Here is a 22,386-nt window from a genome sequence, read left to right as displayed (position 1 = left end):
ACCCTAGCAAAGCAGGCTTGTATTGAATGGGGTGATGTGATAGGTAGCTGCAGCAGTGAAGCTGGAAAGGGACAGATGCAAATAAGCCTCAGGGAAGCAGGTTGGCTTTGTTGTTAAGGTGACAGGAAATGGACTTGGGAGTGGTGAGAACTGGGCTGCCAAATGATTAAAAAAAAAATTACAATTAAACATGAGATTAAAAAAAGTCATGATTAATTGCAGTTTTAATCCCACTGTTGATATAATACCACTTATTTAAATATTTTTGCTAGTATTTTTGGTTTGGTGTGTATTGGGGGAGTGCTGTCTCTTTAAGCATAGCACTCGGGAGCCTGAAGACTTTTCAGCCAGCAGCAGCTATTGTCAGCAGAACTCACTCCTGAGCCGCCACCAGCAGCAGACAGGCTCCCCTGTTCTCTGCCCCAGCTCAGTAGTGACCAGCTACAAGGGCGAGGGGAGAGGGATACCCCAACATCAGCCTCCCCACCCCCACTCTGCACAGGAGGCTGGCTCCCAGTCAGGAGCAGCTTGGCCAGGGGCAGCTCCATGGGGTGGAGAGGTGGGAGCTGCAGTAGAAGAGGGCGTCAGGAGATGGGGCACCCCTGCCCCAGAGGCATGCAGCAGCACTCCCTGAGCATGGTGCCTTAGGCAATGGCCCCCCTTGTCCAGTTGGTGGCTCCCTACCTGGCCACCACTGAGTCCCATCTGCAGAGGTGTGATTAATGCTCATTAAAAAGTGTTAATTTTTGAGTTAATCACATGCATTAACTGAGATTGACAGTTCTAGTAAGAACATAAGTGGCCATACTGGTCAGACCAGAATCCATTTAGCCCAGTATCCTGTCTTTTGACAGTGGCTGGTTCCAGGTGCTTCAAAGGGAGCGAACAGAACAGGGCAATTTATTGAGTGATCCATCCCGTGGTCTAGTACCACCTTCTAGCAGTCAGTGATTTAGGGACACCTAGAGCATGGTAAGGTTGACTAAGTCCTGGAGCTGAGAGGTGTAAAATGGAGCTAGTGCTGCGCTTGAGGGTCCTGCTCTTAACAAATAGGATGAGCAGCTTGAATGTTTAGTGAGAATTTTAGGGTTTATGTCTGGGTTTGTTAGTCATCTGTGTGCAGGTAAGTTAGGGACAGCTGATGGACCTCTGACCATAGGCCCCTTAGTGATACTGATTGGAGTCTCTGTTAAAAGACACTGTGCAAATACACTTGTCTGTGAGAGCATTACTCAACCCTGCCAGGCCTATTTGCTCACTGCACTCTCCATTCTGCAACACATGATAGGTGTTGGCTCTGAGAGGCTGGGTGTGGAACTGTTCATTGAACTTTCCCCCAGGATGTTTGCCTTTCTCAAGTGGTTGACACTACTGAAGCTAGAGATACACTAATCTTGCAAGCAGTTGTTGGATTTGTGGGGTGTGAGATTGGATTGTTCCTTCTCCAAGCCAGTGGAACTGTGTCCATGAGTGCGCTAAAAAGGCAGGTCAGTAGAAGGAAAGGGCATGGGCCCAGTGCAATACTTTAACCTCTGTGTGCTGTGGAAATGCCTTGGGTTCCTTGTCCCTAGGCCACTATTTCTATTGGCAGCAGCTGGCCTGTAGCAGTGAGGCTGCTAGCTCATGTTAGGTTTTGATAGAAGATTGTTACTGAGAACAAGTCATTGTGTTAGTTCTGTCCTCCGTTTTCACCTCCTTATTCCCTGGGTTGAGTCCAAAGTACTGGGGGTGGGGAGAAGAGTGGCTAACCCTGGCCTGTGGTGCAAAAGCTGGGCCTAGAGCTGCTCTTGTCCTGTAGTTTGACCCTTTTGAAGTGACAGTTCCAGTGTTGCTAACAGCAGTGGTTACTAGAACTTACAGAAGAAGTGAGACTCTCTCTCCCCCCTCCCCCCGTGTTAAGTAGCACATCCCAGACTCCTTGTCAGAGAAACTCAAACTGATTCAGTGTTTGGCTTGGTTTGCACTGGGGTTCCTACATCTGGAATTGAACCAGTAATCACAATGGTGGGTGATTGTTAAAAAGTGTCCCTATACGTGCCACAGGTCCCTTTCAGTGCAGTTGCAGAAGTTAAGGACAGTGTTGTGCATAACTTTAGCCTCCAATGCTGACATCTATTGAGCTGTGCTCACTACTTCCTCCATGTGTGGGGTGGGTGGGTACAATTTATCAGACACATTCACTTCCTGGGAGGGAATTAAAAGAGAGCACAGGAGCTAGACTTCAAAACTAACTTTTTTTGTATTAAGACTTTTAGGTGCCTATAAAGTGATAAAACAAATCCCAGCCCAGGAAGGCAGACCTAGCCCCAGATCCTGCTTGGCAAGAGCAAAGAAGCTTTGAGGATAACGACACCACCCCACTGCTGTGCTTCATACCAAGAAGTCAGCTGCTAAGAGGAACTGCAATAAGCTTTCCCCTATAGGGCATGGTGGGTTCTCTTTCGCTTCATAAACAGCAAACATTCAGTTAATCCAGTAGCAGGTTGTGAGACTTGTCTACAGCAATGGAACATGAGAGATGAGGTACCTCCCCCTATACAGCTGGCTGGAAGTCGTAAAAGGGATAAATGATGTGATAGTGAAGAATGAAGGATGTGTCCTCAGTAAATAATATCCACCACATCAGCAGCAGGAAATGCTTAACAATGAAAGCAGAAGTGCTACACAAGGAGCCTAGCAGAACAATTGTGTGTTTGGTGCTAGACCACAGCAAGCATGATTTGAAAACCAGTCCCAAGAGTTACTCCACTGTTAAGTCATGACAGGATTCAAGCGTATGCCTTACTCTCAAAATCCAGGAAGATGGCTGGACTGAAGATCACTGGAGTTACCTCTCCCCTCTTCCCTGGATCCCAACCAACCCATTGCCCTAGAAAGGAGCAGCTCAGGGGAGGGTTGGATTTCTAGCCATGTCCATAAAAGGGGCTGAAGAGCCTATTCACCTTCTAGAAGTGGGGAAGGTGCCAGTGTCAGGCTACAGCAAGTGGCTACTGGACAGGGAGAACGAGTCCATCTCCTATGCAGTAACTGGCCCCACACATTCTCTTACCACAGAGCACTTGTTCCATTTAGGCTCTGGGGGGGTAAGTGCTACTGTGCTGTGAACAAGGTACAGGGCCTACTTTTAAAGGAAATTCCAGTGGATAGTGAATCGGGCGGAGGCAGACAGCAGCTTGGCTGTACCTTCTGCCAGCTACTTTCTCCCTCCACCACAGCAAGCAGTAGCTGCTTCATTAGTGTTGTACAATTTAAGTGCGTGATGGGTAGGGCAAAAGACATTCAAGACCATGTTGGAAAGAAAAAGCCTGCTCTGTGCTTGGCTTAGAATCAGCACCACAGCCCCCTCATCTTGTGCTCTAATTCAGACATGGTGCATGTATACAGACCCACACTCTTTGGCCTCACACCTCATTGTTGAGATGGACAAGAGCTGCACCCCATAAGAATCTCCTTTTAAAAGAAGCAATCGCATACTGGAACAGACACTCACTCTATGGATACAGGTCTGGCTAGAGAAGCCACCCTTCATGCCCCAGCATCCTCCATACCCCACTTCTCCATCAACCTGTGCAGTGCAGTGCCTGAGCCAGAAAGTGGCGTTTAGAGCCCAGCTCCCTGTCCTGTCGCATCCTTGACTCCATGGTGTAAACAGCAGGAAGAAGTTGTGTCCATCAGTAAAGAGAGCAGAGCTGGAATCTTGTGGAAGCTGACTCATGGAACCAGGGGGATAGTCGCATCTCTACCCGAAGATGAAACTTGAAGGAAAATCTAGTTTAGTGTCAAATCTCCCCAATGCTGAGGAGAACAGAGTCTTCTTGCTGTGACCCAATGAATTGCAGGGCAGAGCAGCCATTACTGGGGAGGACCCCCTCAGGGACAGTGAACAGTTCTCTCCTTCTGCCTCTGGTAATCTGGAAAGGAAAAGCAGGTATTAGTGTGGCTGATGGAAGAGGACAAACAGGAGAGAATGGGCTTAGGTGCTGCTATTTGACTGCAGGCATTGCTCTATATGGAACAATGTCCTGTCAGTAGTAGTGGGGAAATTGATGCTACTACAGTAAGGGTGATGGGTCTAAGGTCCAGCTTGAACACAACACTCACTGGACTCCTCTCTAGCAGTTGATTTTAATGAGATGGTACGTTTGTTGGTAGCTTAGCCACTTCATTCCTAAATTCCTCCAGCACTCTTGAAAGTAGAGCTTTCTAGGGATTTGGTGTCCCTTGATTTGTCAACTTGTTCTAGCACTTCCTTTGACACTCCAGTCCAGACACCTGATCTTAACTAAGGAGAGGCACTAACACCACCTTAGAATCATAGAATATCAGGGTTAGAAGGGACCTCATGGAGGTCATCTAGTCCCAAAGCAGGACCAATCCCCAACTCCGTCTTCATGATGGAAGGTTTATGTAAAGAAATCACTTAGCTTCACTGCAGTATCCTCATCGTCTTTAGCTACTCCTTTGATTTCCTGATAGAGTTGTTGGATCCAATACACTTTCAGGCATCCTACATCTCAGATTTAAATGTCTTTCTGGTTGTGTCTCTCGCTATTTACTCTAATTTCCATCCAATTTAACTGCCATAGTTTGCTTCTCTCTGATGGCCTCATTAGGGTTGGATTTCTATTTTCCGAAGGATATTTGTTTGGCTCAAATGTCTTGAACTTGTCATTTTACCACTTTTTTTTTTTCTTACATCTTTGCACCTCGGTTGCTTAGCATGCAGTGTCCTAAGGCTTTAAAATTTGCTCATGTTGGTCAGTCTCAAACAAAAAAACAAAAAACCCATTCTAAAGAGCCAGCACTATTTGGAACCTTTCCTCCCCTGAGAGTTTAATTGTGTCACTGTTAAAGTTATTCAAATTATACCTAGTGAACCAATTCCTGACTAAGTCTAAAATTGCTGTGTGTGCTCTAGAACTAGCTGTTCCAAGAATCTGTTTAAGCTGGTCAGTTGTTTGTTTTAAACTCTGTCTTGCTAGGATGTGACCAGTTTATATGCAGGTGGTTGATGTCACTCTTATTGTTGTATTTGACGAGTGTGTAATCTTGATCAAAGCCGCAGTAGTTTCTGATCAGGAGCCTGCTAGTCTAACCCTATGTTTGACTCTAGATTTTTAGTATTTGTTTAGCTGGAGTCAGCACAGTCTCTTGCTAGGATGCAAGGCATCAAGCTTCAGAATCAGAATTTCAGAAGCAGCTGCGTCATGGGAGAGGACGCTAACAGGCACTTACTATAGGGGAAGTAACGCACTCGCATGATGATCTCACGGGCAGTCTTCAGGATCTCGACAGCCTGGAAGCAGCAGCAAGGGAGTCAGTAAGTTAACAGATTGGGTTGGCAGAAATTAGTTCCAAGGGGCCTGCCCCAATGCCACTCTTCAAACCCAGCTGGAGGTTCCAACCCCCAGTATACAACTTGCACTGATTACTGCTGCTGCTCCTCTAAGTGCAATGCTTTAACATCCAATCGACTCCTATGGGTCAGGCATAAACCGTAACACACTAAGGAAGGTATAGTAGACTTCCCTACTCATCCTATATCAGATTTGTGATGACCAATTCTGTGCTTTTTTCCCATTTAGGGTTGCTCACTTCTTTAAATCAAGAGTGAGCTCTTACCGAATGATCCTTGTCTGTGAGATTCTTCTATTTTATAGGTGGAGATGAGAGCTATGAGTCAGGAATAGAACAAGGAATAGAGGTCTAAGAGCTTGCCTCCTAGACCTGCTCTACCTAGTGGACAAAGCTGTAAAGTAAATGCCCCATTGCAGGTGAATCCAGGCTGGGGTGATGCTGTGAGGGGGCAGGATCAGCTCCCCTCACTGCACATCTCCTCCCTCACACCCTTGTCTCTATCAATCTCAGATTGATACAAGCAGTATATGATCCCCTTAGCAGCAGCCAGGGAAGCTCTCACCTTGCTGTGCTCAATGTCCTGGAAATCTACATCGTTAACGACCAGAACCTGGTCTCCCTCCTGCAGTCCTGCTCTGTGTGCATCTGAGTCAGGGATCACCTGAAAATGGAAGAGAAGAGATGGCCACGTCAGTCAGACCAACATATCAGACTACGCAGAGCCACCAGTCCACAGTTCTCTCCCCAGACAGGTCAGGTCAGACCCTCAGAGCTCTGTAGTACCAATCAGCCTCTATTTCCCCTTAATGTTGTCCACCTCTGCTCCACTCAGAAAACAGCAGGGTATGGGGTTTGGATCAGAACAAAGGGTTCATTAGAGCGACAGAGGCTATGGGCCAGGTTGTCCCCAACTGCTGATCCTTTGGCAGTTGGTAGTTCACAGCAATGGGTTCTGGAGCTCTATGCAGTGTCTGAGTCAGCCCCAAATAGGTAAACTCTGGTTTAGCTTGTCCAAAAAAAAAAAATCACTAAATCAGCTAGACAAAGTGGTAGACAGAATGGCAAAGGGACTAATGTACCTTGGAGATGAAGATCCCCAGCTGGGAGGCCTTTCCTCCTCGAATGTTGAAGCCCAGCTGTGAGAAGAAAACAGGATTAGCAGTTAAGTGGAATGTGAACTACTGCCAGTTACTGGGACTTCTGCTCCAGCAGCAGCAGGGGAAGGCCTTCGGAACCTGCAGCTGTTACTCATGGGGTCAGAAAACATCCTGAAGCATTCAGGGTCTCTATTGGTACCTTTATGGCAACCCTTGCACCCCCCTGTGAAACATCATCCCCATTTTACAGCTGAGGAGTGGAGGTAGAGGTCAGTGGCCCTATTGGGAATTTAACACCAAGCTTTTCTCAGTCCCAACCCTGTGCTCCAACAACAAGACATCCACTGCCTGGGCAGGATAAGTGTCAGTCATCACCCAAGAACAGGGCCAGCAGAACTCTCATGCCCTGGCCCCCAATTTCTAGGGGCAGTTTCAGTTTATTATCTAGGAAACATTTTAACAAGTGACTTTCGGCACTGGGTGCAGACTCTGGGCTAGGGTGCAGGAGGGGGTGTGGGCTCTGGGATGGGGGGATGCAACATTTACCTTAAGTGGCCCCCAAAAGCAACCCACACACCCCTGTGCTAGCAGCTCCTAGGTAGTGGGGCAGGCATCTCCTCATGCTGCTGCCTGCAGGCACCACCCCTGTAGTTCCTAGTGGCCACAGTTCCAATGGCAGAGTTGGAACAGGGGCAGTGCGCAGAGATTACCCCTCACTCCCCGAGGCCGCAGGGATGTGCCAGCTGCTTCCAGGAGTGGTGCGCTGCACGGAGCAAGGGCAGACAGGAAGCTGCTTTAGTCGTGCTGTGCTGCTGCTGGTGGTGGCATGGGTCCTTTTAAATTGCTCAGGGATGACAGTGGGGACTGGGAGATGCTCTGGTAGAGGCATGCAGGGGTGGCAGGAAAGACCAGGCCACGAACATTGGTGGAGCCAGGCCCCCATGCTCTGAATATTCCTGGAGCACAGGCACCATGGGCCCATACAACTCACCACCCCTGCCTCCAAAATGTCTTCCTTAGCATATGCAGAAGAATGATATCCTTCTCAGAGCATGATGTGGTGTTACCTCCTCCCTCCAACATCTATGTGGACTGCTCTCCAAGCAGGATTTTTCACCTCTCAGTGGAATGAGATGTCTTCCTTAGCATATGCAGAAGAATGATATCCTTCTCAGAGCATGATGTGGTGTTACCTCCTCCCTCCAACATCTATGTGGACTGCTCTCCAAGCAGGATTTTTCACCTCTCAGTGGAATGAGATTGTGATTGTTGCAGGAGGAGGGGGGGGGGGGGGGGAAGAGGTGAACCTGAACTATCCTTCACTGCCAACAGATTCCCTAGGAAGTGGTAGATGAAGACCGTATTTATGTATGACCCATACCTCCCCTCCCTTGAGGCCACCGGACAGTCACACCATTGCACATTTTGTGTCTTAGAGCCCTGGAGCAAAGCAAACCTGCCACAGCAAAACAAGAACATACTAAAGCAGCAGACGGCACACATTGATGCCAGGCCTCAACACATTGATGCCAGGCCTCAACCAGCAGGCAACCCTACCAGGGTCTGTAGAAAAGGCTAGGGCTGTGCCCTGAGAGTTCTCACCTGAGCCCCAGGAGGCTTCTTCAGCACAATAGTGCGAGGCAGGTACTGGGTCAACTCATTATTGTAGTCAGGGTGGTAAACTCTCTGCAAAATACAACAGTCACTGTAAGAGACCTGAAAGCAGCAGGGAACATAATCCCCTAAAGGGGCTTTCTGCGCCTTCGACAGGAATTCCATGCTATCACTGCTCAAGATGCATTTTGTAATACCTATGGTATACTGCAAGTGAAAGTGGTGTGGCTGGTGGCCAGCAGGGATTCCTCATGTCATTGATATCAAGTGCTTATATACAACTATAGGAGATCCATCGCAAAACCAGTTTACACACAGCAATGCTATGTTACCATCACCCTTCCCTTCCACCCCAAAACACACACCATCATATACTTGTTACCCCCACTTGGATAATGTATGCTTTTCCAGGAAAGGTCTGTCTCTTCCTAGGTTTTTGTGCAGCACCCAACCCAATGGAGACCTGACTGATAGAACAGAGGTGGGCAAACTTTTCAGCCCTACAGCCACATGGCAGTTGCAAAACTGTATGGAGGATCGGGTAGAGAAGGCTGTGCCTCCCCAAACAGCCTGGCCCCCACCCCTGATTGCCCCCCTCAGAACCTCCACTCCATCCAACCGCTCCCTGTCCCCTGACTGCCCTCCAGGACCCCTTATCCAACCCCCCTTCTCCCCACCCCCTTACCCTGCCGCTCATAGCAGCAGGAGCTCACAGCCACGCCACCGCTCTGCCCAGCAGGAGTGGTAGGCCAGAGCGCTGGCAGCACAGCTGCTGGGAAGGGGGGACAGCAGGGGAGGGGACAGCCTCCTTGTTTGGGAGCTCAAGGGCCGGGCAGGACAGCCCTGCGGGCTGTAGTTTGCCCACCTCTGCAATAGAGCGTGTGTGTGCTACCACACTACAAGAAGTGTAACAGCCTTATTCGATCGGGGACAAGCAAAGATCTCTGCTGTCAGATGCAGGCTGTGAGGGGAAGGCAGTGCCAGTCAGAACTCAGCATAAACCTGGACTGTATCACATGTTAAACCACTTTATATCAATATTAAAGGATGTGTTGAACCAAGGGGTAAGACCCTGATTCTTCAGGGCTTTGACTGGGCCCTAAGCAGACCACATATCTTCTCAGCCAGTTCCTTATAAAAGGCACCAACCCTACTCCAAAAGTTAGGCTTTCTGGTCCACCCAAAGACCTAGCTGTTTAATTCAGAGGGCCAGGGCCAAATAAAGTTGTAACCTCAGCATCTCCTTTAATGGGCACAACAAAACTTTGCTGGATATGGCACAATTACTGTAGATCAATGCATCTAGATGGGGGACCTGAGAGGACAGTAGGACATGTTGTTTCTTTTTTATCTAGATCACCTTGGCACAGTATCACTTCCTACACTCTGAAATGTTTGGTTCTTAATTGGCCCAGTAGTCAGGAAATGCTTTGGTCAAGTTTGGAAGAAATGGCTATGGGTGGAACAGGTTCCTTGCATTAGTCAAGGAGGCTGGGTGTGGTGGCCCCAAGCAAGGCAGAGGACTGCCATTTTCACTCAAGGGATGCTCCTGTGATAGCCAGAGCAGGTCAGAAATCTGCACTAATCAACCCAAACAAGCCCCAGCAGCTGCTTCAAATAGGAACTCCATGGTAATAAAGGGGGACTGCAACCACTATATTAAAACAGAAGGGAAGAGGACACCAGGAACACACAGAGGGGCAAGTTTCAAAAGATTATTAGAAGAGTTAAAATGTAGCCTTTTAAAACATTTTTTTTCCTGTCATTAATTATGCCTGAGGTAACTACTAAAAATAAATTTTATGATCTTGTTTACTTTTTGTGCTTCTTGTTATTTGGATGGAAAGATTAGATTAGGAAGTTTGTGGTGCTAGTGAATTTTGCTTTAGAGTTCTCCTGTACTCAATACTGTGAACACTGCAAAACAAAATTTAAAACAAAACATGACTTTCACTCAATATTTTATTTCATGGAAGGTTCTAGTAACATCAAGTTGTGGCTTGTAAGGTAAGTGCTAGTTCAGCTTTCTGAGTTATTGGAGGTTTAGCTCTTATTTAGGCCCCTGTCCTGCAATGAGTATGCATAGATCTCTGTACTAATATGAGCCTCCATTGTTTTTAATGGAGTTCCATGCATAAGTCCATCTGCTATGGTAGGATGAGGACGTTGAATTACATGCTCCTGGGGCAGAGCACTTGTGGCCTTAGCCATCTGTAAGGCAGAGCAAGTTGTTGGCATAAAGCGAAGCAATATTTGACAAAAATAGTCAATGCTTACCTTAAAAAAAAAAAAAAAAGTTACAGCCAATTCTAATAGCTACTTTCCCTCCAATCTGCATCTCAATCTGCCAACCTGACAAAGGCTTAGTAAATGCTTAGCTAATTTTAAGAGAATCACTGGCACCACCGACAGCTGTAAAGGTTTAGAAGAGACTTCGGAAGACTGCCCCGTGGCTAAGCCACGGCAGCTCGCCCAGCACCGAGCTCGCAGAGGAACCATCCTCCCAGTTCGAGCCCAGCGGAAATATTGCACCGCTGGTAACGAGTTTCCCCAGGGCCCAGCAGCCCATTTTTCAGGGCGCCGGGAGCCAAGCACTGACCTCGTGGGGAGGGATCCAGGCCGGCGGGTTCTCATAGGCCGGCAGGAAGACGACAGGATAATCGTCATAGGGGATCCTGCTGTCCATCGCGGGAGCGGCTCTGCGGGGAGAAAGCGCGGCGTCCCGTGAGCGGCTGGACCACTGAACCCCGAAGCCACCCCCGCGGCGCTTCCTGCTACGGCGGGGCGAGAGCAGGCTCCTGGCTGCCCCCCGCGCACAGCCCGGCCTTAGTCTCAGCCGACGAGGCCCAGCCCGCCGCACCGCTGGCGGAGAAGCCCCCTCCAACACCGCGCAGGCCCGCCAGAGGGAGTCCGCCCCCGCCCTCTCACCGTCCGGTTTCCTCGCGCCGCGCCCGCAGCACGATCACGTGACCGTGACGAAGCGCCAGTCGATGACGCAGTCCCTCGGTGCTGCCCCTAGCGACACGGAGGAGCACGTCTCTTCCCGTACGTGGTGACGTGTCGCGCCGCGGCTCTGCCATTGGCGGGCGGGGCGGGTTTGAATGTTGGCGGTTAAAGCTCCGGGACAAGGGGAAGGGTCACTCGGTGGTGGCCGAAGGCTCGGGCCGGCGACGGTTCCTTTCCGCACCAGCTTCCCGCGGCCCTGCTGACTTGGGGCGCCGGGCTTGGGCTGCTGGCGCCTGGTCGTTGTCACGGGGCCTCCGCGAGGGCAGGTATCTCTTCCCCCGAACGGCCCGGGAGCTCTGCGGCCCGGCCCGGGACCGGCTTGTTCTCCGGAGCCGCTCAGGCCCGCGGGTGGCGGGATCCGAGCTCTCCCGGTGTTGGATCGGGGGCCTGGGCTGCCCCCACGGCGTCCCCGTGACCCTCTGAGCGCGGGGCGGGCGGAGCTGGGCAGGGCCTCCCGGTGCAGAGCTCGGCCGTGTCCCCCCCCCCCCCGCTGGCTTCCCCACGGGGCCTCGCCTCAGCCCCTCGGGGTTAGAGAAACCGGGGTACAGCTAGGAGCAGCGTCCGCCGCCCCGGCTTGGCTGAGCCGCCGCTCGCCCCGTCCCGGCAGGAGCGGAACCGTCTCTGTGCTGGGAGGCCCCCGCAAGCACCGCGGGCCGCTCGCCATCTCCTCCCGCCCTTGTTCCCCGCCGCACGGCTTGAGGTAGTGGAGCCCCGTGCCGCGTCTCCCCCCCCCCCCCCCCGGCGCTAGAGCTGCCCTAGTCGGCCCGAGCCTGGGATTTGTTGGCTTCCCTCCAATGAGCGTTTTATGAATGTTTTTGAGCTTTCTTCGTGGTCGGTTTGTCACGATTTCTCCGTGGGAAGCTTTGGGGCAAGGCAGTGCCATGTCTGTTGATGGTGTGGCACGATGATGCTCTCTTACAGAAGGGGCTCCGTTACTATGGTGACTGGACACGGAACGGGTGCAAAAAACTGAGGCTCAGGGAAGTGAAGGTTGTACAGCACGTCAGCATCATTTTGGGAACAGGGAGACGAAAAGCTGCTCGTATCTCTCCAGAGCCTCAGGTGACACACATCCTTCTTTCTTCCTGTTAAAACTGATATTTTTATCAGCTGTACTATTTTTCCTAACAAACAAAAACCTCCTTTCCAACTAAATAGCAAGGAGTGGGGGTTACATTTTTGGGATCCAGGACAATAGCATCTGCTGCAGACACCTGCTAGCAGAACATTGATGAGAGATTGCTCTAGGCTTTGCTGCAATCTTTGACCAGAAGTGTAGCCACCATCTGCTGCTGAGGAGAGAGAATTAGGTCTTTACTACTCCACATGTTCCTAGCTTTAGTGTTTTTGGTCTTTCTGTTGCTGTTCATCCTTTTCCCAAGCATTGAAGCACTTAGAGGAGAGGAAGGTGATCAGGAACAGTCAACATGGATTCACCAAGGGCAAGTCATGCCTGACCAACCTGACTGCCTTCTATGATGAGATAACTGGCTTTGAGGATATGGGGAAAGCAGTGGATGTGATATACCTTGACTTTAGCAAAGCTTTTGATACCATCTCCCACAGTATTCTTGCCAGCAAGTTAAAAAAGTATGGATTGGATGAATGCACTATAAGGTGGCTAGGAAGCTGGCTAGATTGATCATTACCCATTGTGCCTGACAATGTCTAGTTGGCAGCCGATATCAAGTGGAGTGCCCCAGGGGTCGGTCCTGGGGCCGGTTTTGTTCAACATCTTTATTGATGATCTGGATGATGGGATTAATTGCACCCTCAGCAAGTTTACAGCTCACCCTAAGATGGGGGGAGAGGTAGGTATGCTGGAGGGTAGGGATAGGATCCAGAGTCACCTAGACAAATTGGAGGATTGGGCTAAAAGAAGTCTGATGAGGTTCAACAAGGAAAAGTGCAGAGTCCTGCATTTAGGAAGGAAGAATCCCATGCCCTGCTACAGGCTGGGGACCAACTGGCTAAGCAGCAATTCTGCAGAAAAGGACCTGGGGATTATAGTGGACGAGAAGCTGGATATGAGTCAGCAGTGTGCCCTCGTTGCTAAGAAGGCCAACGGTATATTGGGCTGGATTAGTAGGATCATTGCCAGCAGATCGAGGGAAGTGATTACTCCCCTCTATTTGGCACTGGTGAGGCCACACCTGGAATATTGCATCCAGTTTTGCTCTCCCCGCACTACAGAAGGGATGTGAACAAATTGGAGAGAGTCCGGCAGAGGGCAACAAAAATGATTAGGGTGCTGGGGCACAAGACTTACAAGGAGAGACTGAGGGAACTGGGGTTATTTAGTGTGCAGAAGAGTGAGGGGGGGGATTTGATAGCAGCCTTCAACTACCTGAAGGGGGGTTCCAAAGAGGATGGAGCTAGGCTGTTCCCAGTGGTGGCAGATGATGGAACAAGAAGCAATGATCTCAAATTGCAGTGGAGGAGGTCTAGCTTGGATATTAGGAAACATTATTTTGCTAGGAGGGTGATGAAGCACTGGAATGGGTTATCTAGGGAGGTGGTAGAACCTCCATCCTTAGAGGTTTTAAAGGCCCAGCTTGACAAAGCCTTGGCTGGGATGATTTAGTTGGTGTTGGTCCTGCTTTGAGCAGAGGTTTGGCCTAGATGACCTGAGGTCTCTTCCAACCCTAATATTCTATGATTGTCAGAGTGAAATTACCTGATTCTGGTTAGTTTCAAGGCTAGCCCTGAAATTCTAAGTTGTAGTCATAAAACCAATCAGGTTGTCATTAATACTCTGGTCCTTGGAAAAGCTTTGAGCAGCAGAGGCTTTGGATGCATGTTTATGTGCTTGGGTAGGTGATGCTGCTTCAGGTCACTTACAGCAGGTTTTCTTTACAATTCTGAAGGCTTGTCTACATTACAGGTTATGTCAGCGTTATGCTGACCTAAGCACTGGTGTGGACAGCACAACCTCGCTACCACCTCTCATGGAGGTGGTTTTATTATGCTGATGGGAGAGCTCCCTCCTGTCAGCATAGAGTGTCTTCACCAGATGCACAACGCCACTGTAGTGCTTCTAGTGCAAATGAGCCCCAAGTGTCCTAAAGTCTAATTTTTAAGTGAAATGTTAAATTTATTCAGAAACTGCTAGGTTAGGGTTTCTCGCTCTGTCTGGGTAATCTTTCTTTGTGCAGTGAATGTGATATAATGGAATCATAGACACTTTCCAACTTATGCCAATTGTAAACAAACACCAGTGCAAATTGTATGGAAGCTGAATGTGTCTTAATGCCTAGAGTGGCTGTCAAGCCTGATAAAGGAAATCCAGCTGATGATACTTACAGTGAAACACATTTAACTCTGTCTTTGTGTTTTTTAGGGAAGCTATTGTAATCTGAAATGGTGAAAGAGGATGAGAAAGTGATTCCTGTGCGTGTGGTACTCCGCTGCCGCCCTTTGGTCTCCAAAGAGATCAGTGAGGGATGCCAGATGTGTCTATCCTTTGTGCCTAAGGAACCACAGGTAAGTAAATGATGTCTTGACTATGAAGCGTCAAAATCTTTCACTTACTAGATTCGCTCTATTGACGGTGGTGGTATTTCTGTAGACTCGCACCATTGTAAATGAGCTGAATTTAGTATCAAGTAAATGAACCCATAAACTGTAATGTATGTGTCACTACTTGCTTTCTCATCTTTCCCACAGGTGATTGTAGGCAATGACAAATCCTTCACATATGATTTTGTGTTTGACCCATCTGCTGAGCAGGAGGAAGTCTTCAATACATCTGTTGCCCCTCTGATACGGGGCATCTTCAAAGGTGAGAGCCTGTTGGATTGTTCATAGTAACTAAGTGAAATCTCTTTTTAAAAATGCTGTCAGTTGTGTTCAGGGTGGCATCCCAAAGTCAAGTGAAACAGGAAAATGGTCAGGAAAGATCACGTGGTTATCCACTCCGATTTCCCTCACCTTTCCATGTTAACGAAATGCTTCTCTGATTAGAAATCAATCCCAGGCTGAAGTGGTGAGTGCTAAATCCTGCCTATTTACTGCTAGCGTGGTATTCCAGTGGGCTACCAAGATGATTTGTGCAGTCTCACTGTGCTTCAAGGAAAGCAAAAATGGATGGACTGACTTAAAACACCAGGACTATGTTAAGATCCTTTATGATTGATTGTTTGATCTGTAGTCTGACACTTGAATGTTATATGCTTCAACTTTGAGACTGTTTACCTAAGATGTTGTGGGGAGGGGAAGGTTGACAGAGCAGCTAAAAATTGTTTCTGGCATCTTTAGTTGGAGCCATAAAATTAGGCTTAATTAATAAATCTCACCTCATACTTCATAGTCCCGATAAGGCATCTGGTTCTGTTCAGCTTTTTGTTCTTGATTTAGCAGACTATGAATTGTGCATTTATGCTGTATAAACTGAATGGGTGAGTGGCAATGCTTCTCTGAATTGGAGATTCTAGCTTCTGAGGACACTTCACACGGAAGCATACTAGGATGCTCCAATCTGACAAGGTCTCTTCTTAGATGATCCCATCCTCCTCCTGATTCCAGGCATTCTCTACTTCTTCAGGGTATAATGCTACTGTCTTGGCGTATGGACAGACAGGTTCTGGAAAAACATATTCTATGGGAGGGACTTACACTGCTGATCAAGAGCATGAACCTACTGTTGGGGTCATTCCTCGTGTTATCAAACTGCTCTTTCAGGAAAAAGAACAGAGGCTGGAATGGGAATTCACCCTGAAAGTCTCTTATTTGGAGGTAAAAGCTATTTACAGTTTCAAAATATCTGGAATTAAAAGCAAACTTTGTAATAAAGTGATGCTTAAATAAAGTGAGGCTTAAATAGGTCAAATTCTTCAGGCAGCCGGGCTTATTAAAATCGAAGCCTCAGGTCACACATTATGTTGGAGTCTTGGTTGGGACTGGAACCGGATTCCACTAGGCTCCTAGTCTTTAAAATCCTAAAGCCTCCTTTTTGTGGTTAAATAGTCTGGTGTGAGGGGTTTTTGTTTTGTTTTCTTTCCCCTTCTCTTTTTCTTTTGTAACACTCCAGTGAGTAGGGTTGTGGCAGCTGAACCAGGAGAGCTGGTATAACTTTTCATGAATGAAAGCCTATGTAGCAGATGGGTGTCCCTCCCCTCTGTTTGCCAGAAGCTGGGAATGAACGGCAGGGGATGAATCACTTGATCACCTGTTCTGTTCATTCTCTCCGGGGCACCTGGCAGTGGCCACTGTTGGAAGACAGGATACTGGGTTAGATGGACATTTTGCCCTACTGGATCAGACTGTTCTTATGGGACTGCATACTTTCTTAATCAGTGTGCTGATCTGGCTACTAAGTCTAACCTTCTATGCGTGCTACCTGGGACACAATTCCTAAAATGTTCTGTTGTAATCTATAATGGGGATAGGACTACTGCACTTCTTCCTAGAGCAGAAGTTCTCAAACTGATTTGATCAATGCGTCCCCCTACCCACCTTTGTGTCTGTAGATGTTTACGCAACAAGTACATATACCACCACACAGCCCTGAATGCAGAGGGGAGAGCAGCGGCTGCTGGAGGGGTGCCCAGCTCTGAAGGCAGTGCATACCAGCAGCGGCACAGAAATTAGGCTGGCAATGTGAAAAGTGTCATTTTGTCACTTTTCACAGTAGATTTAGCACCCCATTGCCACCTTTGCTTCTGCCACCCCAGTGCTGACAGCCAGAGCCCCGCCACCTCCTGGTGAGGGATTGAGGGAGAGATGGGGGAAGGAGAGCTTGAGCCTGTGTGGCGCGGCTCTGGCTGTCCCCTTTATCCTTGCCTCCTAGGCGTGCACAGCCCTTCTTCATGAGCCCCAGCCACCTGGGGCTGACAGCTAGAGCTCTTCCCCGCCTCCCAAAAAAGCACATGGCTCTCTCCTCCCTAGACACATTCCCACGCCTCCTTTTGGAGTCCCACCCCATGGTTTGAGAACCGCTGACTTTGCCTCAGATGAGCAAGGAGCATCTCCAGCATCACACTCTTTTTTTTTTTTTCTTTTGGGAATTGGGGTTCTCAGGCTTGTGGAACTTCTGTCATTGAGGAGCCCATGGGGGATGGAGAGTGGGGCACATATGTAGGAACTTAATTTAATAAAACACAACTCCAACTCACAGGACTGGGGCCAAGTTAAATCTGCATGTCTTAGTGAGTAAAATGTGTGCAATATCTTGCAAAGTTAGCATGGTTCAGCCTAACCCTGTATTGTCCCTCATGCTCCATGCCCACTTCTGCCTGGACCACTTGTTCTGAGCTTCTGTTCAAATACCTTCAGATCTACAATGAGGATATTCTAGACCTGCTGTCCCCATCTAGAGAACGATCTCAAATCAGCATACGGGAGGACCCCAAAGAAGGCATAAAGGTGCGTTGTTCCCACAGAGGTGGGCACACTGGGATGTGGGAGAGGTCAGAGTTCAGTGTTTCAATCAAACCCAGACACACTTTTGCAGTTCATAATCTTGCTGTCTCAGATTCTCTCTCTCGCTCTAGTCGCTGATACAAAAGCATGCTGACTTCCAACTCTTTTCTAAATTAAATGTCTGGTGATTCTCAAATCTGCTCTGTGGTAACTTCATTAGGATCTAGATTTCAGACCACAGCTAGTTAAAGCTCTCAGTGAACTGATTAAATAAAATCAGGATTTGAGTTAATGTTACTTAACACATTACTGCAGTTCCTGAAGCCAAACTTCCTTGCTGCATGCCTTCTCCCAAACTCAAAAGGAGGAAAGCTACAGCAAAATGGCCATGGCAGGTACTCACTATAGATATGAAACTAACCTCTGTCTCTAAGTCCCCCAGAGAAGGCCTGAAGTCCATAGATGGGTTTGGGGTACAGTGTAGGGAAAGTTTTGTGCTGCTGTTTCATCCTGCATCTGTTCTATGGATAAACTAGCTTTTATCTCCAGGGCAATTAGATGTGCTTACTTATAAGCTGTTAATACAGCTCTTAGTTGGCACAAATTTGGACCCCTTGGTGAGCATTAATCTCTTTTTCTGGTAAAGTCTGTTACTCTACAGCAGAGTGCAAATGTGTGTTTCTCCTTGACTCCTTTGCTAGTTGTAGTCACAGTGGGATGGAAGCAGGGACTTGGTCTGAGATTTAGTACACATCTGTAATGTAGTAAGTGAAGGCTGAATATTGAGAGGCAAGAAAACGAAACCAGATTCTTCGTTCTTGGCACAGATTGTGGGATTAACGGAACGGGATGTGGCGTGTGCCCAAGATACCGTCCTCTGTCTGGAGCAGGGAAACAATTCCAGAACTGTGGCCTCTACAGCTATGAACTCTCAATCCTCGCGGTCCCATGCAATCTTCACCATTTCAATCGAACAGAGAAAGAAATGTGACAAGTAAGAAAGCGAGAACTCTTTAGGTAACAGATTCAACCCTGTCTCTTGTCAGTCTGAGATTTCATACTTGCCTATCAAAAGGTAACCTCTTTAACCATTACTGGTTGACTCTCTAGAAAAAGTTGCCTCGAAGATAGTCGCTGGATTCTTCTAATTTCAAAAGCCAGTGGCAGCACTTTGATGTGAAATGCACTCTTAAACCCATTGGATCAGCTCTGATGTGAAATCCCTTACATCCTGCTTGCTGCTCCCATTCTAACCACACATTAGCTGAGGAGTGTAACTTTTCTGTCTGCTGTAGGAACAACAGCTTTCGCTGCAAGCTACACCTTGTAGATCTTGCTGGCTCCGAAAGGCAAAAGAAAACCAAGGCTGAGGGAGACCGACTAAAGGAAGGTAAGGAAGCACAATAACTTCAAACAACTTCAGAAGTGCAAGCTTGTGTTATTCACCCCTGACATTCCTAGAAAGGACAAAATACAGCACACCACTCTGAAATCCTGACCTTAAAGCTGATACATAAAGGAGAGAGACTTGTTTTTACTGGGTTTTGAGGTATAAGGAGAGCTTGAAAGGTCTCTAGTAAAACTTTCCGTTTGGCTTTTATGTCAGGAATATATCAGGCTTTGTCTTCTGGAATTTGAGGACTGAAGGACTAGCTGGATCATGGCTTCCTAAGTGACTGAAACATATGCAACTGAGGGGGGAAAGCTTTTTGATCTGATGATCAAACAGTGTTGTTCAGTTATTTAGCCCAAGTGCATGAAATGCTTTGGGAGAAAAGCTCTCAGAAAGTCATATACCTTCAGTTAAGGGCTGATCTTCCATTGCGAATCTTGAAGGAATCCAGCAAAAACAAAGACAAAAAATTTCTTCTCCCCCTTTTTTTTTAAATCCGCAAGAGCAGTGGTTCTCAAACTTATTTGTGTCTGTAATCCTTTATGTGCCTCTTCCCCAAGTACATATACTGCCACCCAGCTATGAAGGCAGAGTGGAGAGCATGCAGCAACACAAAAATAAGGGTGGTAATGTGAAAAGTGATATTTGTCAATATCACTTTTCACAGCAGACATAGCACCCCATGGCCACCTTTACTTCTGCACTGCTTCTGCCACCCCAGGGTTGACAGCCAGAGCCCTGCTGCCTTCTGGTGAAGGATTGGGTGTAGTGGGTGGGAAGGAGAGCCCAGGTGCTGGGGCTCTGGCTGTCCCCTTTATCCCTGCCTACCAGGTGTGCATGGCTCTTTTGCATGAGCCCCTGTCACCTGGGGCTAGGGTGACCAGATGTCCCGATTTTTATAGGGACAGTCCTGATATTTGGGGTTTTGTCTTACATGGGTGCCAATTACCCCCATCCCCCTGTCCTGATTTTTCCCCCTTGCTATCTGGACACCCTATCTGGGGCTGACGGCCAGAGGTTTTTTTAAATGCACACATTCCTGACCCTTCCTTGGGAGGCCTGTCCCATAGTTTGAGAACTGCTGCAGTAGAGGACTCAACCAGTCTTTCCTCTATATTCACCCTTTAAAATCAGAACAAGATTCTTTGGGTTGATGCAGAAGAACAGGAAACTTGGAGGAACTCATGCTAGCCACTGAAGAGGAGTAGGATTCTCGGTAGATTTGAAATGTGGATTCGCCTTTGATCATTAGCACATTCAATGAGATCCAAAGGCAGCCAATTCAAAACTGATACATAGCTTTTCGCACAATGCAGAAGATATTACTGCCACAAGATATTGCTGAGGCAATTAGCTTAGCAGGATTCCAAAAAGGGTTAGACATTTTTCTTGGATTACGGAATGTCTTGAGTTATAATAGTAAAAGCTAAAAATAAACAAGAGCTATGGAAAAAATATAAACCCTCAACTTTGGGGCATAAGACAACCTCTACTGGGAATTAGGATCAAACTTTCTCTGGGAGCAAGTTATTCCATAACTACCCACTGTAGGGTTTCTTCTTCTGAGGCTCTTGGTGTTGATCACTGTCAGAGGTGGATACTGGACTAGGTGAAGCACATTGTCAGTTACTACATTCCTGTGTTCAGCTAGCAAAGTATGGAGAAGTAAAATATGCCTTATCTTCCACTCTCACCATCATGCTGTAGCTGATGTCAGCATTGACTCTTCTAGGCAGAATGGATATAAGGGTAGAGGTCCAACATGCTAAAATATCACTGCCTGCTACAATCTTTATGAACCTTTGACTGCACCAAAATAAGCCATCTGTTGCACTCTGATAATGGGGTAGGAGGTGAGAAGGGCAGATGGTATTCATCCTTGATTCTGGTTTTTCAAAAAAATATCCAAATCTAGTAGGATGAGACTCTGATGTTCATTGAGTCAGAAATATAGGGTTGGAAGAGACTTAAGTGAGTCATTGTCCCGATCCCTGTACTGAGGCAGGACCAGCTAAACCTAGACCATCCGTGACAGGTATTTGTCCAAACTGTTCTCAACCTTCAGTGAGTGGGATTCCACGACTTCCATTGGAAGCCTATTCTGGAATTTAATTAGCCTTATAGTTAGTTTTCCTAATATCTGACCTAAATCTCTCTCACTGCTGATTAAGCCCATTACTTTTTGTTCTACTTTAGTGGACATAGAGAACAGTTGATCACCATCCACTTTATAACAGTCTAATGTATCTGAAGACTATCATCAGGTCCCTCTTACATTTTCTTTTTCAAGACTAAACATAACCAGTTTAACCTTTCTCAGTCAGATTTCCTAAAACTTATATCTTTCCCGTTTTGTCCACATCTTTCATAAAGTTTGGCACCCAGAATTGAACACCGGTATTCTAGCTGAAGCCTTACCAGTGCCAAGGAGAGCAGGACAACAACCTCCTGTGTCTTAATATGACACACCTATTAATACGCTTCAGAATGATATTGATCTTTTTTGCAACTGCATCACGTTGCTGGCTCATATTCAATTTGTGATTCCCCTATAACCTTAAGATGCTTCTCTGCAGGGCTACTGCCTAGCCAGTTATTCCCCCTTTTGTAGCTATGGATTTCCCACCCCCCACTTCCTAAGTGCAGTACTTTGCACTTGTCTTTATTGAATTTCATTTTGTTGATTTCCGCCCAATTCTCCAATTTGTCATGGCCATTTCGAATTTTAATCCTGTCTTCCAAAGTGCTTGTATCCCTACCAACCTGTCATCTGCAATTTTAATAAGCATGATCTCCCCTCTATTAGCCAAGTCGTTAATGAAAATACTGAACGGTACCGGATACAGGACCGACCCCTACAGGACCTCACTCGATATACCCTCCCACTATGATAGATCATTGATAACTACTCGTTGAGTATGGTCTTCTAACCAGTTGTGCACCCATCTTAAAATAATTTCATCTAGACCACATTTCCCCCCTTTGCTCATGAGTGTCTTGTGGGACTGTCACAAAGCATTATTAAAATAAATATAACATCTACTTCTTCCATTCCTGACAATCCCCTAGGCCACTTGCTCTGTCAAAGAAGAAAATTAGGTTGATTTGGCCTGGTTTATTCTTGACAAATCCATGCTGGCTATTCCTTGTAACCCCGTTACCATGTAGATGCTTCCAAATTTATTGTTTAATAATATGTAGGCTGACTGGTCTATAATTCTCTAGGTCATCTTTGTTCCCCACTTTAAAGATATGTACTATGTTTGCCCTTCTTCAGTCCTCTGGGACCTTGCCATCCTCCAAGAATTCCCAAAGATAATTGCTAATGGTTTGGAAATTGTCAGCTAGTTCCTTAAGTACCCGAGGTTGAATTTTATTAGGCCATGCTGACTTGAATACATCTAACTTATCAAAATGTTCTTTAACCTGTTCTTTCCCTATTCTGGCATTTTCAGTTGGAGCAAAGAGCAGGTCTTTAAAGAAGAGTTCCTCTGCCATTCTGACTAGGACAACACTGAAGGTTATTAACCTGCTGTGCTTCATATGACTCCACATAGC

General features: G+C 47.3%; 2 protein-coding genes across 7 annotated transcripts in view; one reads left to right on the top strand and one right to left on the bottom strand.

Annotated features, from left to right (window-relative positions):
- Positions 1 to 2,220: 2,220 nt before the first annotated feature.
- Positions 2,221 to 11,152, bottom strand: PDZD11 (PDZ domain containing 11). 3 transcript variants are annotated; one of them, XM_043492686.1, is made up of 8 exons: positions 10,998 to 11,033; positions 10,669 to 10,768; positions 8,058 to 8,141; positions 6,438 to 6,494; positions 5,921 to 6,019; positions 5,236 to 5,296; positions 3,826 to 3,911; positions 2,221 to 3,755 (listed from the first exon to the last, which is right to left on the bottom strand). In XM_043492686.1, exons 2-7 carry the CDS (start codon positions 10,753 to 10,755, stop codon positions 3,871 to 3,873), a joined length of 429 nt encoding a protein of 142 aa, XP_043348621.1. In that variant the 5' UTR covers positions 10,756 to 10,768; positions 10,998 to 11,033; the 3' UTR covers positions 2,221 to 3,755; positions 3,826 to 3,870. The 3 variants fall into 3 exon arrangements, with proteins under 3 accessions (XP_043348621.1, XP_038271264.1, XP_043348620.1); XM_038415336.2 differs by having other exon boundaries at positions 2,221 to 3,911; positions 10,998 to 11,152; XM_043492685.1 differs by lacking the exon at positions 3,826 to 3,911.
- KIF4A (kinesin family member 4A) overlaps positions 10,750 to 22,386 on the top strand; it is a 41,936-nt gene continuing 30,299 nt past the window's right edge. Inside the window, exons 1-8 of one of the 4 annotated variants that reach the window (XM_038415332.2) lie at positions 10,750 to 11,114; positions 11,997 to 12,137; positions 14,416 to 14,558; positions 14,742 to 14,856; positions 15,619 to 15,809; positions 17,349 to 17,438; positions 18,263 to 18,429; positions 18,731 to 18,825. In XM_038415332.2, the coding sequence (XP_038271260.1) occupies positions 14,436 to 14,558; positions 14,742 to 14,856; positions 15,619 to 15,809; positions 17,349 to 17,438; positions 18,263 to 18,429; positions 18,731 to 18,825 (781 nt within the window). In that variant the 5' untranslated portion in view covers positions 10,750 to 11,114; positions 11,997 to 12,137; positions 14,416 to 14,435. The other 3 variants (XM_038415331.2, XM_043492677.1, XM_043492678.1) reach the window with 3 other exon arrangements.

The sequence above is a fragment of the Dermochelys coriacea genome, chromosome 9 (assembly GCF_009764565.3).
Source record: "Dermochelys coriacea isolate rDerCor1 chromosome 9, rDerCor1.pri.v4, whole genome shotgun sequence".
In the NCBI taxonomy this organism is placed as follows: Eukaryota; Metazoa; Chordata; order Testudines; family Dermochelyidae; genus Dermochelys; species Dermochelys coriacea.
Note: the sequence above shows the minus strand (reverse complement) of the source record. Positions and strands in the feature narration are given on the sequence as shown.

Excerpts from the sequence above, each read along its gene's own strand:
- PDZD11 (XM_038415336.2), bottom strand. The coding sequence starts at position 11,149 with ATGGCAGAGCCGCGGCGCGACACGTCACCACGTACGGGAAGAGACGTG. Across the intron at positions 8,142-10,668 it reads CCTGGATCCCTCCCCACGAG|AGAGTTTACCACCCTGACTA; the intron begins GTCAGTGCTTGG and ends TGTATTTTGCAG. Across the intron at positions 6,020-6,437 it reads TGGGGATCTTCATCTCCAAG|GTGATCCCTGACTCAGATGC; the intron begins GTACATTAGTCC and ends TTCCATTTTCAG.